Here is a 13949-nt window from a genome sequence, read left to right as displayed (position 1 = left end):
CGGATTTTTTTCGGTTCCGTACCGTTAAAATTTGAATACTTATCGCGTCTCGCTGATTTGTTTTCATTGACAAAGATGGCATCCAATCTTCAAATTTCAATGTTTTCATTTATCAATCGGGGTAAAAGAAAGGCAGATGATGATGATGATAAAGAAAATACCAGACAGTGTTCTCCCCAGGCCCTTAAAGGACCACGGGCCCGCGATGTATAATTTTCTACCGTGGTGGTATCGTTCTTGCCGCGATGTATAATTTTTCACCGTGGTGCTAAAATTTTCGGTAAAAAAATCATGTAACGGTAAACCTTTCCGTGGGGTATAAAATTTCATATGAAAATTGACCAGTTCAAACCAGTTCAATCCAGTTATTGTTTACACCACGTGATCGATTTACCTTTTGAGGTTAACCTTGATGATTGGATTCTTGTGGTTTAATTAATTAAAGAGATCATAACTTACTGATCACAGACTTATGAGACTTTTGAGGGACAAGCAGACATTTGTTAATAAACTCTATTACATTCCAGCCTTTGGTCATAAATGATTTGCGTATTTTTAAAACGTGGGTTACTTCCCCTGATTTAGCTTATTACAAAAATGTGCTCCTAAAATATTATCCATCATTTAAAATAGAAATAAATTACAAATTGAATGCAAAATTATATAAGGATGTTACCTCAAGGATAAAAACTTTCTTTGAATATACCAACAAAAATATATTGCAAATTATTTTTGACAATCATACTTTTATTAAAGCACAGACATATTATACTAAATAGGTAGTATATCCTTTCAAACATTTACTGACCGTGGGAGGGCTGAAATGCCAGTCAAGGTCGTTAAACATATCCATATCTACATATAAAACATTTACCGACCGTGGACCAGTGCAAGGGCTGTATAGCCAGTCAAGGTCGTTAAAAACTTCCTTTTGTTGTAAAACATCTTATGACTGTGAGCTAAGGCTATGTTTAAAAAAGGTTGTTGAAAACATCCATTTGATATATAGCTGAATAGTATTAAAGGAGTTTAATGATTAACTTTTACAAAATAAATATGCAATGATTGGAACTCAGCTAGACAAGACAACCTTTCAGGAGTGTCCACATAGATAATATAAGTATACTTTTCATGTCTATCATGAAATAACACAATAATGATTTTAATAATAATTTTATTAATGTCTAAAAGAATCATGTCTAAAGCTATGGAAAATAGTATTTAATTTACTAAAGGTTCTACATAAAAATTTAATCTTGTTTAAAGTTAATTGTTATGGTGTAATCTAACAAAAATGGGGAATGTGTAGTGTAACTATACAAGTATCAGGACAAAATTGGCTTGATCAAAGTATAAAAAGTGACTAGTTTAAAGACTAAAAGTGCTTTCTGTTATTTCTTCTTAAAAGATATTAAAGTATACAAACTGTTTGATTTACTTTTTTTTACCAGTATTTTTTTTTACCCACAGTCTACATAACACAGTAAACAAAACAAAAGACAAAAAGGTAATGGCACAAAAACTAACAAGAAGAAAAAATAAGCGATGCAACGCGACACGACATATTGTACAAATCATTTCAACACGCGTTACCCTGGTGCTATCCCAAAATCCTGGGGAGAACACTGCCAGACCAAATAAGTTAAATAAAATTGATAGTTGTGGAAATTAAAAAAAATCAACCAAACAACTGAAAAGACATGTAAGTGAAGACAAATATGAGAAAGACTTCAAATGGCTACTACTGTTCTGTGTGCCAAAAATACGGCACAAAAGCAAAAAAACAGGACATAAAATTGTAAATGAAAGAAGAGAGAAAAGAGATAAATTGTTGAAAAAAATCAAATCAAAGAATATTTGACAATTAATATGACTACTTCTATCTATGTTTGTTCAACTCCATTAAATGTGAATATTATACTAATCTTTATTTTTGTGACCCCCACGTGCACCCAAATTAACATGTTTAAATAAAAAAAAACCAGTTGGACATATTAAAAAAAACGACCCGGTTGCAAGTGATTTTTTTAAAACATCCACCTTCCCTTAGTGTTAAAAGGAAAACACTGATGTTAACGCATCACAAACAGAAATTTATATTTATTAACAGGTTAAATATCTAAAATTTAGCAGATGTACATGTATTTAAAATGTACTGACTTTGGATCAGTATTTCAAACTTTGCCAATCTGCCTGCTGTGATCAGCATGATCAGGTGATGTGTTGGTTTTTTTGTGTACGTAAGCTTCATCCTAGTTCTATTTATATTTGACTGAAAAGTTTTGATTAGCGTTTTATGTAAAAAAAAATTATGTTCATGACATAAACACATGAAACATAATTAGCTTTAATTTGTGTAATTGCAAATGGGATTTTAGATTGATTAAATATTTAGATTTTATTTTGTAGGCAATACCAGGTTTATTTCATTTGTTATTAACAAACAAATGATTACTTAAAATGTGCTAGTTTCCTTCTGACAGCTAAATTGCAACTTGAACATGCTGCAACAGGACTAGTTCTGAAAATGTCCAATAACTATGGAGTAAAGACTAACCCTGACTTGAAATTACTTGAAAAAGTAATGGTATCAAAATGTAATAAATGCAAGACATTTCAGAGACTTATGCTTCGTCTTGGAGATAGATTGACTGTTATTTTTAGTTCATCTGAATCTTCTTGTCAAATATTCCGCCATTGTTGATGCCTAAAGTGAAACTAACGATATTTTATAAGACTGATTTTGATTGGTTTAAAGTTTTAGATCTACCAATGAGAATTCATGTAACATTAAAAAAACATTTCAAGGGGAGAAAACTCATATTTTTGAGTAATTACTTTTTTTTAGCAGACAGCATGGTTGGAATTACAAAAGCAAACTTTGAGGATGTTTTTCCAACTGTAGAAACTGCTATCAGAAAGGCTGAATTTATAGGTATAAAAAAAGACATGAGTCACAGGGAAATAGCACGTAGCAACGAAAAAGAGCATTTTAAACATGAAACTTATAGTACAAAATGATTTATCTCACCAGCCAACAGTTAGTTTTACATGGTAAAATGATATTGAAATATATTTTGAAATATCTTCATATAAGCGTTTACCTTCTTGTACATGTATGAAACCAGAACAGGGCCATAACTAGGGTTCGAATTCATGGGAGGCAGTGGTTTGGGGGCCGCCGATTGAGGCCCCCAAGATAGGAGGGTTGGGTGGCGTAGCCCCCACCCATTTTTTTCTCTCAGTCATTGGCTACCAATCTGGCAAAGCTATTTTAATTTTTTCTAGGACACCTTCCTACGACGTCATAACGCTGAAGCCATTTTTTACGTCTAGAGTTTGAGAGCAAATTTAGGGGGGAACTTTGAGACCTAATTTTGACATAAAATTTTCTTTGCAGGTTTAAAATTTTTACGTAGTTACAAAGTCCTACCTTTTTTGTGTTTATTGATGTAAATATTTCCAGAAATATCCAGAAGAAATGGTAAAATAAGATACAATTACATTTGACAAAAAATGTTCGTGCAAATATTTATTATCGAAATGGTACGGAATTGCTGATAAAATGTCGTCTATTTTGGGGAAGAAAGTTAACAGAACATTCAGACCACACAACCTATACAGTATATACACAGCCTGACAACTTATTGTATTATTCTTTCCATGATGCAAGAGGACAAACACATGATGGCAGAATAATTTTAACAAACATTTTCACAACAAAAACATTTTATTTTTAATTTCTTTTTATATTTTATTTACATACTTCCAATGAACTTTCACTTTCAGTACGTTGCTATTAATAACGTTACTTACCATTGTAACATTGTGACGTTTAAATTTTAACAACCCGATTTTTTACTTCAACATGATTTTATGTATTGTTTTTATCCTGATGACGGTGCCCTAGGCACCGAAACATGTCGATCAATAAATTTTCTGCAGCAGTCCCTAAAGTGTTGTTGTTATAAGACTCTCTACATTTTATGTTTTTATCATAACGACCCTGCATACCCTCAGGCAGTCAGAGCTCTGACATAAACAAGTCAGAATAAAATGACTTCTTCAAGTCAGAAAATGTTTTGAAATTCTGACCTGTACGGGTCAATTTTTGTTTTGCGTAGTTTTCCATCGAGTCCGTCAAACCAGAAGATATTTTGAATTTGCCGCCGATCTAAGACACATACGATCACGTGGTTTTTTGCGAGAGATCACGTGTTTGAGAGTCGTTGTTTTGGGAGTTTCTCGAACGAGAAGTTATTGAAAATATAGTGATTATTTACGTTTTTTTAGTGCAAATCTAGGTCAATGTGGTCATTTTCAGAAGGTAATACATATTACCTCCGTATTTTCTTGGCCATTTTAATATTTTTTGCGTGTGAAGAAGGTCTTTGCAAGTGATTTTGTTGCTGTTTCATGAAGGCACGTGACCTGTAAATACGGACGCGTGGCCTTTGAGATGACCGGGTGTCTGACAATTCTGACTTGTTCAGGTCAGAAAATGTTGTTATGATAATGAACTGTTATTTTCGGGAGACAACTCGTGTTGTCTTAAACAGTATTAACATTAATAACCACTCACTGCAATTTTAAAAGTAAAATTATTGATTCGAGCTGAACATCATCACGTGATTTTTCTATTTTTAAACTCAATCATGAATTGACTTTTTAACCTTTCCGAGTTGGCGGCTTATAAATATATTTGTTTTTTCGTTTCTCCCAATGAGAAAAACGATCTTTTGAATATTGATATTAATGAAAATGAAATGAAATCGGAATAATTTTAATAAAGGGAAAGGGAAGGGAGGGTTTAACTAAAGAACCGAAATATTTTTTTATTTTTATTTTAAAAATGATTTTAACTTGAGAACATTATAAAGAGATTCACAAAACGGGTTTTTCAATTATGAACATGGAATATGATATTAAAAACAAATCAAATGAAATGTAGGGTAAGGCTCCAGGGATCACCCTACCCCTGTCATTTGACAATGTTGAACAGTCAAGATCCCTGCTCCCTTAACTCAATTTTTTCTCGCTGTAAAGTATAATGAAATATACCAGGCTACAGTGGCGGATCCAGAGGGGGGGTTCCGGGGGTTGGAACCCCCCCCTTTTTTTTGGCCGATCAATGCATTTGAATGGGGACATATAGTTGGAACCCCCCCTTTATCCTGGGTTGGGAACCCCCCCTTTTTAAAATGGCTGGATCCGCCCCTGGGCTAGTCTCTATGGGTCGCCCCACCCCTTGTTATTTGAGAATGATCTTATATCTTGAAAATGGTCGAGATCCCCACCTGTAAACCATATATATTCCTTTTTATAATGTCAAATTGATTTGAATGAAATATACCGGGCTAGTCTCTGGGTTTACCCCCTCCCCTGCCATTTGCGAATGTTCTTATATTTTGTAAACGGTCGAGATCCCCACCCCTAAACTATATATATTCTTGTATGGGAAAATAAAACAAACCCAATATATAGGGAAGTCCCTTGGGGGGGGGGGGGGTTCACCCCTACTGTGTGAAAACATGTAAATGGTCAAGATCCGCACCCCTGAACCATATATATATTAGTGTAAGGGACAACAAGACAAATCAAATGAAATAAAGATAAAGTCCCTTGGGGTCACCCCACCCCCTCATGATTGAAAACTTGTAAACGGTTGAGATCCCCACCCCTTAAGCCTATATATTATTATATGGGACAATACAACGAATCAAATGAAATAAAGGGAAAGTCCATGGGGGTCATCCCCATCCCCCTTTTTGAAATGGTTTGAATCACCACCCCTAAACCATATAATATTCCTGTTCGTCATTTCAAGAAGATTTGAATGACATACAGGGTCAATCCCTAATTATATGGCATATATGTTTTCCTATGAAGTTACACATCTATAATTCTTACCCCAGATGCTTAGCCACATAAAGCATTAACCTTTTATTTGAAATATAGATAGTCTTTGTTTCTACAGAAGTGAGAAGAACATTGGAAGTCAGTATGTTCTGACCTATAAAAGTCTGAATGTTCTGACTTATGAAAGTCTGAATGTTCTGACTTATTATGAAAGTCTGAATGTTCTGACTTTAATTTAATAAGGCCAGAAAGACTCAGAATGATCTGAAGATAATGACTTGTTTTTAATGTTTAGAGTATTTAAGAATATGAATGCTCTTGTCATGCTAGTACCATAAGAAACCCTGACAAGATTTTGTTCCCAAAAAAATATATATTAAGAATAACAAGTGTACAATTGAACATAAATTACAAAGTTATAAATGTTGCTAAAAAAATATATTTAAAAAACACCCAATAGATAGTTGTAGTGAAAATATTATGTATTTATATGTACCACTTCTTGAAGGACAACAAAGTCACCAAACTTAGTCTGATTTTCTAAGTATGTTCTTCTCAAAATTTTTTTTACAGAACATGATTTGACCTGTTTAAGTCAGTTTACAGAAAAAAAATCCGATCAAACTAGGTTTCTTCATCTTAGCCCCACCCTTTTTCTCCTTATCTGAATCGACTACTGTTGGGATAATTAATTTTTTTTTTAAGAAACAATTCAGTCAAATGGTTTTTAGAATAATGTTTTTTACAACCAAAAGTTCTATATGTTAACTTTACAGAAAAAAAGTCATGAAAATACAGAAATAAAATAAATTTTTAAGATACAAATTTGATGAAATTTGTTAAAAAAAATACATTTGAATATAAAATATACCAAATACATTTTTTTTATAGTCCTCAATATTATGACTTGAGGCAGAGACATATAAATACAGAGATTGGCAACTTATCGTTACGGCTATTGACCAGCGGTCAACTTCACGCGTGTGCACGAGATTTCTCGAGAGTAGAAAATTCGCCAATAAATCCGCCATTATTGATTATTTACAAACAGCTTTAACGTACAGAAAACAACCATATTATAATAAAATACAATCTATATCAACACAATTCAATTAAAAATAACTTAAATTTATGAAGTGGCATAGTTTATTTATAATTTTAAGCTTTCTTTAGTAATAGTTAATAAAATTATAGGCGAATTTATATCCCGATTCAAGAAGCCCAAATTTTAGATTCAGTACTCGATAAGGCTCCCGACTTTTGGAACAAAAATAAATAAAACTAAGCAATATTTCGAGGTTGTGTTTGTTTAAACAATGACATATAAGGTCTATAAAACGGTTTCTTCTATTATAGTTGGACTAGGATAATCCTGAATAAAATGATTGTTGGATAACAAAACTACTTGAATGGTCTCAAAATGGCTTCAGAGTCATAATGTTCTTTTACTTGAAAATTAAAGCAATGATAATTAAATTACTAAACACATGCTAATGTTCTTGTTGTTAAGCTCCATTGATACAGGTTTTAATGTTGCTAATTAAAAATCTTGATCATGGTAATAAAACAGTTTATAATTTGACACCTATTAATAAGTAAACATCCTGTAAGGTACACCAAGTAAACATCAAACATGTTAGGTTATCAGTAGCTGTATGATTCTTCCTCTTAATAAGTTAGTAACTCATGTAATTAAACCACTTGGACATGCAGAAATGTCACCTGTTGTTAACAAATTGATGAAGTCTTTCTAGATTAATTATTAACATCATAAACAAGGTAGTGTGAACCCCTGGTGTTAAAACTTGAAACTTTTTATCACAGTGTAAAGTAGCCCGACATATCTTGTCAAGTTGTTATGCTTAATAAGTCATATATGCACCACGAAGCCATTTAAATTAAGTACCAAGCCACTTTGACATTTTGTTTTCATATAAATAATTATTCAATCTTGGCGGAATTGATGATTCTTAAAGTTTTTCTTAGGGAAGTATTACAAAATTAACATAGCATGCATGGACAGGACCTTAAATACTTTTAAAGGACATGCACTTTTGCATATCCTTTTTTTTTTTTAACAAATGCGTCCTTGTTAAAAGGATGAAGAAAAAAATAACATTTTCGCCTAAATTACATTTCAATTGTTTTCCATGTTGTCTTGAAGTGTGTCCAAGGAACCCAGAGATAGATTTCAGAATCTTGTCAAAGTCAGGACATTTGTAACCAAAGTATAGCAGTAACATCTGCACTTAAACTCTTGTCAATTTCCTTGACCTTTTTTTTGGGGGGGGGGGGGGGTGCACACCTGTCGCTAGAACAAAGTCGTCACTATCTACAATTGGGTCAGTGTCATTGTCGTCCAATGATAAAAAATCTGTCTTGGACATCGTGAATATCACAACAACCACCAAGCATCAATTTTAATATAGATATAAATATTGAGATGATTGAAAGTTAATTTTAAAAGGGGAAATTTCGCTTGCTGACATCTTCGACATTACACAGTTATTTCTTGCAAAGATAATAATTTTCCACATACACACCTAATCATGGGACCCCCTAATTAACAGACCGATTGATGCTACATGTAAACAGTGTCATTATTATTCACCTGCGAATTTGTTTACAATACAAGATTTTAATTCTGAAAGTCTTTGTCACAGGCACTTGTTTCTATCCATTGGAAGAAAATATACGTTGATAGTGCCGGTTCTTCCAATGGATAGAAACAAGTGCCTGTGGTCTTTGTCCTGGTCCTTCATACAAAGAAAAACAACAGGGTGTTCCGAGTGATTATTATCGATTGCCTAGACTACCGCTAATCTCGTTATCATATGATTAGAGGATGCTGGGTACGAGTTTACACGCGTGAAGTCAGCGAGATTTACAAGTCGCTAATCTCTTTAGTATACATGTCTCTGCTTGAGGGGACCATATTTCATCAGTCTTTTATCTGGTTTGTCATACATTTTAAAATCAATATGAAAATCCTAGACTTAAAAGTTGACATAAGTACTCTTTGAAGTCAGAACATGATTTGACCTGTTAAAGTCAGTTTACAGAGAAAATTAAATCCAATCAAAACTAGGTCTTCTTCTTCTAAGCCCCTCCCCCTTTTTCTCCTTATCTGAATCTGCTACTGTTGGGATAATTAATTTTTTTTAAGAAACAATTCAGTCAAATGGTTTTTAGAATAATGTTTTTTACAACCAAAAGTTCTATATGTTAACTTTACAGAAAAAAAGTCATGAAAATACAGAAATAAAATAAATTTTTAAGATATAAATTTGATGAAATTTGTTAAAAAAATACATTTGAATATAAAATATACCAAATACATTTTTTTTATAGTCCTCAATATTGTGACTTGAGGGGACCATATTTCATCAGTCTTTTATCTGGTTTGTCATACATTTTAAAATCAATATGAAAATCCTAGACTTAAAAGTTGACATAAGTTTAGTTTTGACTGACTCTTTGAAGTCAGAACATGATTTGACCTGTTAAAGTCAGTTTACAGAGAAAATTAAATCCAATCAAAACTAGGTCTTCTTCTTCTAAGCCCCTCCCCCCCCTTTTTTTCCCTTTTATCTGAATCTGCTACTGTTGAGTTAATTAATTGATAAGTTTATTAGAAACAATTCAGTCAAATGGTTTAAAATAATATATTTTACAACCAAAAGTTCCATGTGTTAACTTAACAGAAAAGAAAGGTCATGAAAATACAGAAATATAATAAAATTTAAAGATGATTTGATGAAATTTGTAAACAAAATACATTTGAATATAAAATATTAGTTCTCATCATTGTGACTTTATTATTGGGTGTCTTTTATCTGATTTTCCCATACGTTCTTAAATGCATATATTTATGACAATGCCAGACTTAACAGTTGTAATAATAAGTTAAAGTGAAGTTTTTGACTGACTCTTTGAAGTCAGAACATAATTTGACCAGTTTAAAACAAAATACATTTAAATATTGAATAATCAATATGCAAAATAAACTTTTTTATAGTCCTCATTAATTATTGCGCTGTATGGGGACCTTATTTCCTCTGTCTTTTATCTGGCTTTTCCGTACATTTTTAAATTAATATGAAAAAAACTAGACTTAAAAGTTGAAATAAGTTTAGATGGGACTGACTTTTTGAAGTCAGAACACGATTTGACCTGTTAAAGTCAGTTGACAAGAAAAAAATGTCCTATCAAAGCTAGGTGTTCTTCCTCTAATCCCCCTCCCCACTAAATATCAATCTGCTACTGTTGAGTTAATTAATTACTGATTTTTTTTAGAAACAATTCAGTCAAATGGTTATTAAAATATAAAAAAAATTTACAACCACAAGTTCCATGTGTTAACTTAACAGAAAAGAAAAGTCATGAAAATACAGAAATAATACAATATTTTTTTTTTTTTAGATAATTTGATGAAAATCTCAAAAAAACAAAATGCATTTGAATATTCAATATATCAAATAAAAATGTTCCATATAATTTAAATCAATATGAAAATCCTGGACTTAAAAGTTGAAATAAGTTTAGTTTTGACAGACTTAAAAGTCAGAACATGATTTGACCTGTTAAAGTCAGTTTACAGAAAAAAAAATCCAATCAAACTAGGTTTCTTCATCTTAGCCCCCCCCCCCCCCCCCCCTTTTCCCCTTATTTGAATCTGCTACTGTTGAGTTAAAAAAAATAATTAAGAAACAATTCAGTCAAATGGTTTTTAGAATAATGTTTTTTACAACCAAAAGTTCTATTTGTTAACTTAACAGAAAAAAAGTCATGAAAATACGGAAATAGAATAAATTTTTAAGATATAAATTTGATGAAATTTGTTAACAAAATACATTTGAATATAAAATATACCAAATACATTTTTGTATAGTCCTCATTATTGTGACTTAAGGGGACCTTATTTCATCAGTCTTTTATCTGGTTTCCCATACATTTTAAAATCAATATGAAAATCCTAGACTTAAAAGTTGAAATAAGTTTAGTTTTGACTGACTCTTTGAAGTCAGAACATGATTTGACCTGTTAAAGTCAGTTTACAGAGAAAATTAAATCCAATCAAAACTAGGTCTTCTTCTTCTAAGCCCCCCCCCCCCCCCCCCCCCCCTCTCTTCCCCTTTTTCCCTTATCTGAATCTGCTACTGTTGAGTTAATTAATTGATAGGTTTATTAGAAACAATTCAGTCAAATGGTTTAAAATAATATATTTTAAAACCAAAAGTTCCACGTGTTAACTTAACAGAAAAGAAAGGTCATGAAAATACAAAAATATAATAAAATTTAAAGATGATTTGATGAAATTTGTAAACAAAATTTATTTGAATATAAAATATACCAAACACATTTTTTTATAGTCCTCATTATTGTGACTTTATTATTGGGTGTCTTTTATCTGAATTTCCCATACATTCTTAAAGCATATGACAATGCCAGACTAAAAAGTTGTAATGATTAGCTAAAGTGAAGTTTTTGACTGACTCTTTGAAGTCAGAACATAATTTGACCGGTTTAAAACAAAATACATTTAAATATATTGAATATGCAAAATAAACTTTTTTATAGTCCTCATTATTGCGCCGTATGGGGACCTTATTTCCTCTGTCTTTTATCTGGCTTTTCCGTACATTTTTAAATCAATATGAAAAAACTAGACTTAAAAGTTGAAATAAGTTTAGTAGGGACTGACTCTTTGAAGTCAGAACACGATTTGACCTGTTAATAAGTCAGTTGACAGAGAAAAAAAAATGTCCAATCAAAACTAAGTCTTCTTCCTTTAAGCCCCCTCCATATCTGAATCTGCTACTGTTGAGTTAATTAATTCATAATTATTTTTAAGAAACAATTCAGTCAAATGGTTTTTAAAATAATGTTTTTTAAAACCGAAAGTTCCAAATGTTAATTTAACAGAAAAAAAGTCATGAAAATACAGAAATATAATAAAATTTTAAAATAATTTGGAGAAATTTGTTAACAAAATACATTTGAATATTAATAATAGTATACCAAATACACTTTTTTATAGTCCACGTTTTTGTGACTTTATTATTGGGTGTCTTTTATCTGAGTTTCTTATACATTCTGAAATGCATATGACAATCCCAGACTTAAAGTTGCAATACTTGATTAAAGTATAGTTTTTTACTGACTCCTTGAAGTCAGAACATAATGTGACTTGTTCAAGTCAGTTTGCACAACAGGATTTACCTCAATGAAATATTAAGATACAATGTATCAAAAATATACCAAATTATCTTTTATATATATAATTCTTATAATTGTGACTTAATTTTTTGTGATTTTTTTTCCTACTTGTATCCATACATTCTAAGTTAACAATCACATCACAATCATGATAATGCACGACTTTTACAGAACTTTGCAAGCCATTTAGTTTTTGACAGACTCTTTTAAGTCAGAACATGATTTGACCTGTTTAAGTCAATTTGTCCGAACATGCCCATTTGACCTGTTTAAGTCAATTTGTCTGAACATGATTTGACCTGTTCAAGTCAGATTGCAGAACAAATTTTCCAATCAAAGCTAGGTGTACTTCCTTTAAGCCCTGCTTCTGAATCTGCCATTTGTGAATTTATTTGATAAATGTTTAGAAACAATTAAGTCAAATGGTTATTTATTTTAGGGGATCTTACATATATTTCTTATGTCTGACGTTCCCATACTTTCATTTAATATCATATGTCAGTGCCCCACTCTAAAAATTTCAATAAATTTAGTTTTGGGCTGACTGTTATAAGTCAAAACATGATTTGACCTGTTTAAAAGAAAATGCATTTAAATATTGAATATACCAAATATTTTTTTTTATTGTCCTCATTGTGACTTTAGGGGACCTTTAATATTTTCTCTGTCCTATATCTGGCTTTCCCATACATTTTTAAATCAATATGACAGTACAAGACATAAAGGTTGAAATAAGTTAAGTTTTGACTGACTCTTTCAAGTCAGAACATAGTGTGACTTGTTTGAGTCAGTTTGCACAACAGTATTTACCTCAATGAAATATTAAAATAATAAATGTTTTGCTCTTGATAAATATAGCTAAAAGTGGATGAAAATAGATCCCTTATTTTTTCCTTGGAAGATTTGAAGTATTGTCATGGTACTAGTAAATGTATCCAATATTGTATTTTGTAAATCTTTTGATATTGACAGAAAATTGTATGATCCATTTTTCTGCTTTGGTTTTTGTTTGTATTAATTTTGAAATGATCGAATTTGATGAGATAAATATATTATGTTAAGATTCTGGAAAGAAGAAGGTATGACGAGCCCACTTTTTAAACTCTTTGATTCAAAACTAGTAATCACTATATTTTATGGAGATTGATAACAAAGTGGTAGTAATGACTGCTTCAAGTCAGAACAAAAATGACCTCTCTAAGTCAAAATGTATTAAAAAGGGACATAAATCTTATTAGAATATGAAGATATTAAGTCACAATATTTTATGCAAAAGCTGACCTGTGGAAGTCATTTTATGATAAATTAAAGTCTGACATAAACTGACCTGTACAAGTCATATTCTGTTGAGTGCAAGAAGGGAGACAACACTTGCATCAAATTATATCTGACCTATGGAAGTCATTTTATTCTGACTTGTTTATGTCAGAGCTCTGACTGTCAGGTATCCACTTTATGGACTCTACCGTACTACAGACTCACCAGGCGTTGGTTCACTTTCGTTTGTAATTGATTTTATTTTTTTATCGTGAACCCCTGCATTCCTTTTAAGGAACCGCCGTTGCAACCAGCGCTAATCATACTAGCCATTCGCACAGAGTAAACAAAGTTATATTTTATTGAGGCACCCACAGGAACCTTCCGAGAATGCTGCCATCAACCACAAGAAAAGAAATCGATAATAACGGACCATCTTAACCCAAAACGAGCCTTAAGGAGGAAAAGAACAGTGATAGGAAATTATTTCTCTCTAACAGAATTCATTTGAAATTAAATGCACCCGATTTCGTATTCTTCAAATTCAATCTGATGCTCCCGAAAATATGTTAATCAAACATACAACCCTCGAGATACAACAACTTTTACAGATT

General features: G+C 31.7%; 2 protein-coding genes across 3 annotated transcripts in view; one reads left to right on the top strand and one right to left on the bottom strand.

Annotated features, from left to right (window-relative positions):
- Nucleotides 1-2696, bottom strand: part of LOC139527980 (tectonic-2-like) — a 31582-nt gene extending 28886 nt beyond the window's left edge. For both annotated transcript variants that reach the window (XM_071323725.1, XM_071323726.1), the window contains exon 1: nucleotides 2558-2696. In XM_071323725.1, coding sequence (XP_071179826.1) covers nucleotides 2558-2615 — 58 coding nt within the window. In that variant the 5' untranslated portion in view covers nucleotides 2616-2696. The remainder of the gene's footprint in view (nucleotides 1-2557) is intronic.
- Nucleotides 2697-2703: 7 nt separating this feature from the next.
- LOC139527981 (poly(A)-specific ribonuclease PNLDC1-like) overlaps nucleotides 2704-13949 on the top strand; it is a 48018-nt gene continuing 36772 nt past the window's right edge. Inside the window, exon 1 of the mRNA XM_071323727.1 lies at nucleotides 2704-2935. Within this exon, the coding sequence (XP_071179828.1) occupies nucleotides 2704-2935 (232 nt within the window). The remainder of the gene's footprint in view (nucleotides 2936-13949) is intronic.

This window comes from Mytilus edulis, chromosome 6 (assembly GCF_963676685.1).
Source record: "Mytilus edulis chromosome 6, xbMytEdul2.2, whole genome shotgun sequence".
In the NCBI taxonomy this organism is placed as follows: Eukaryota; Metazoa; Mollusca; class Bivalvia; order Mytilida; family Mytilidae; genus Mytilus; species Mytilus edulis.
The sequence above is the reverse complement of the archived record's forward strand: the minus strand, read 5'-3'. Positions and strand labels throughout refer to the sequence as shown.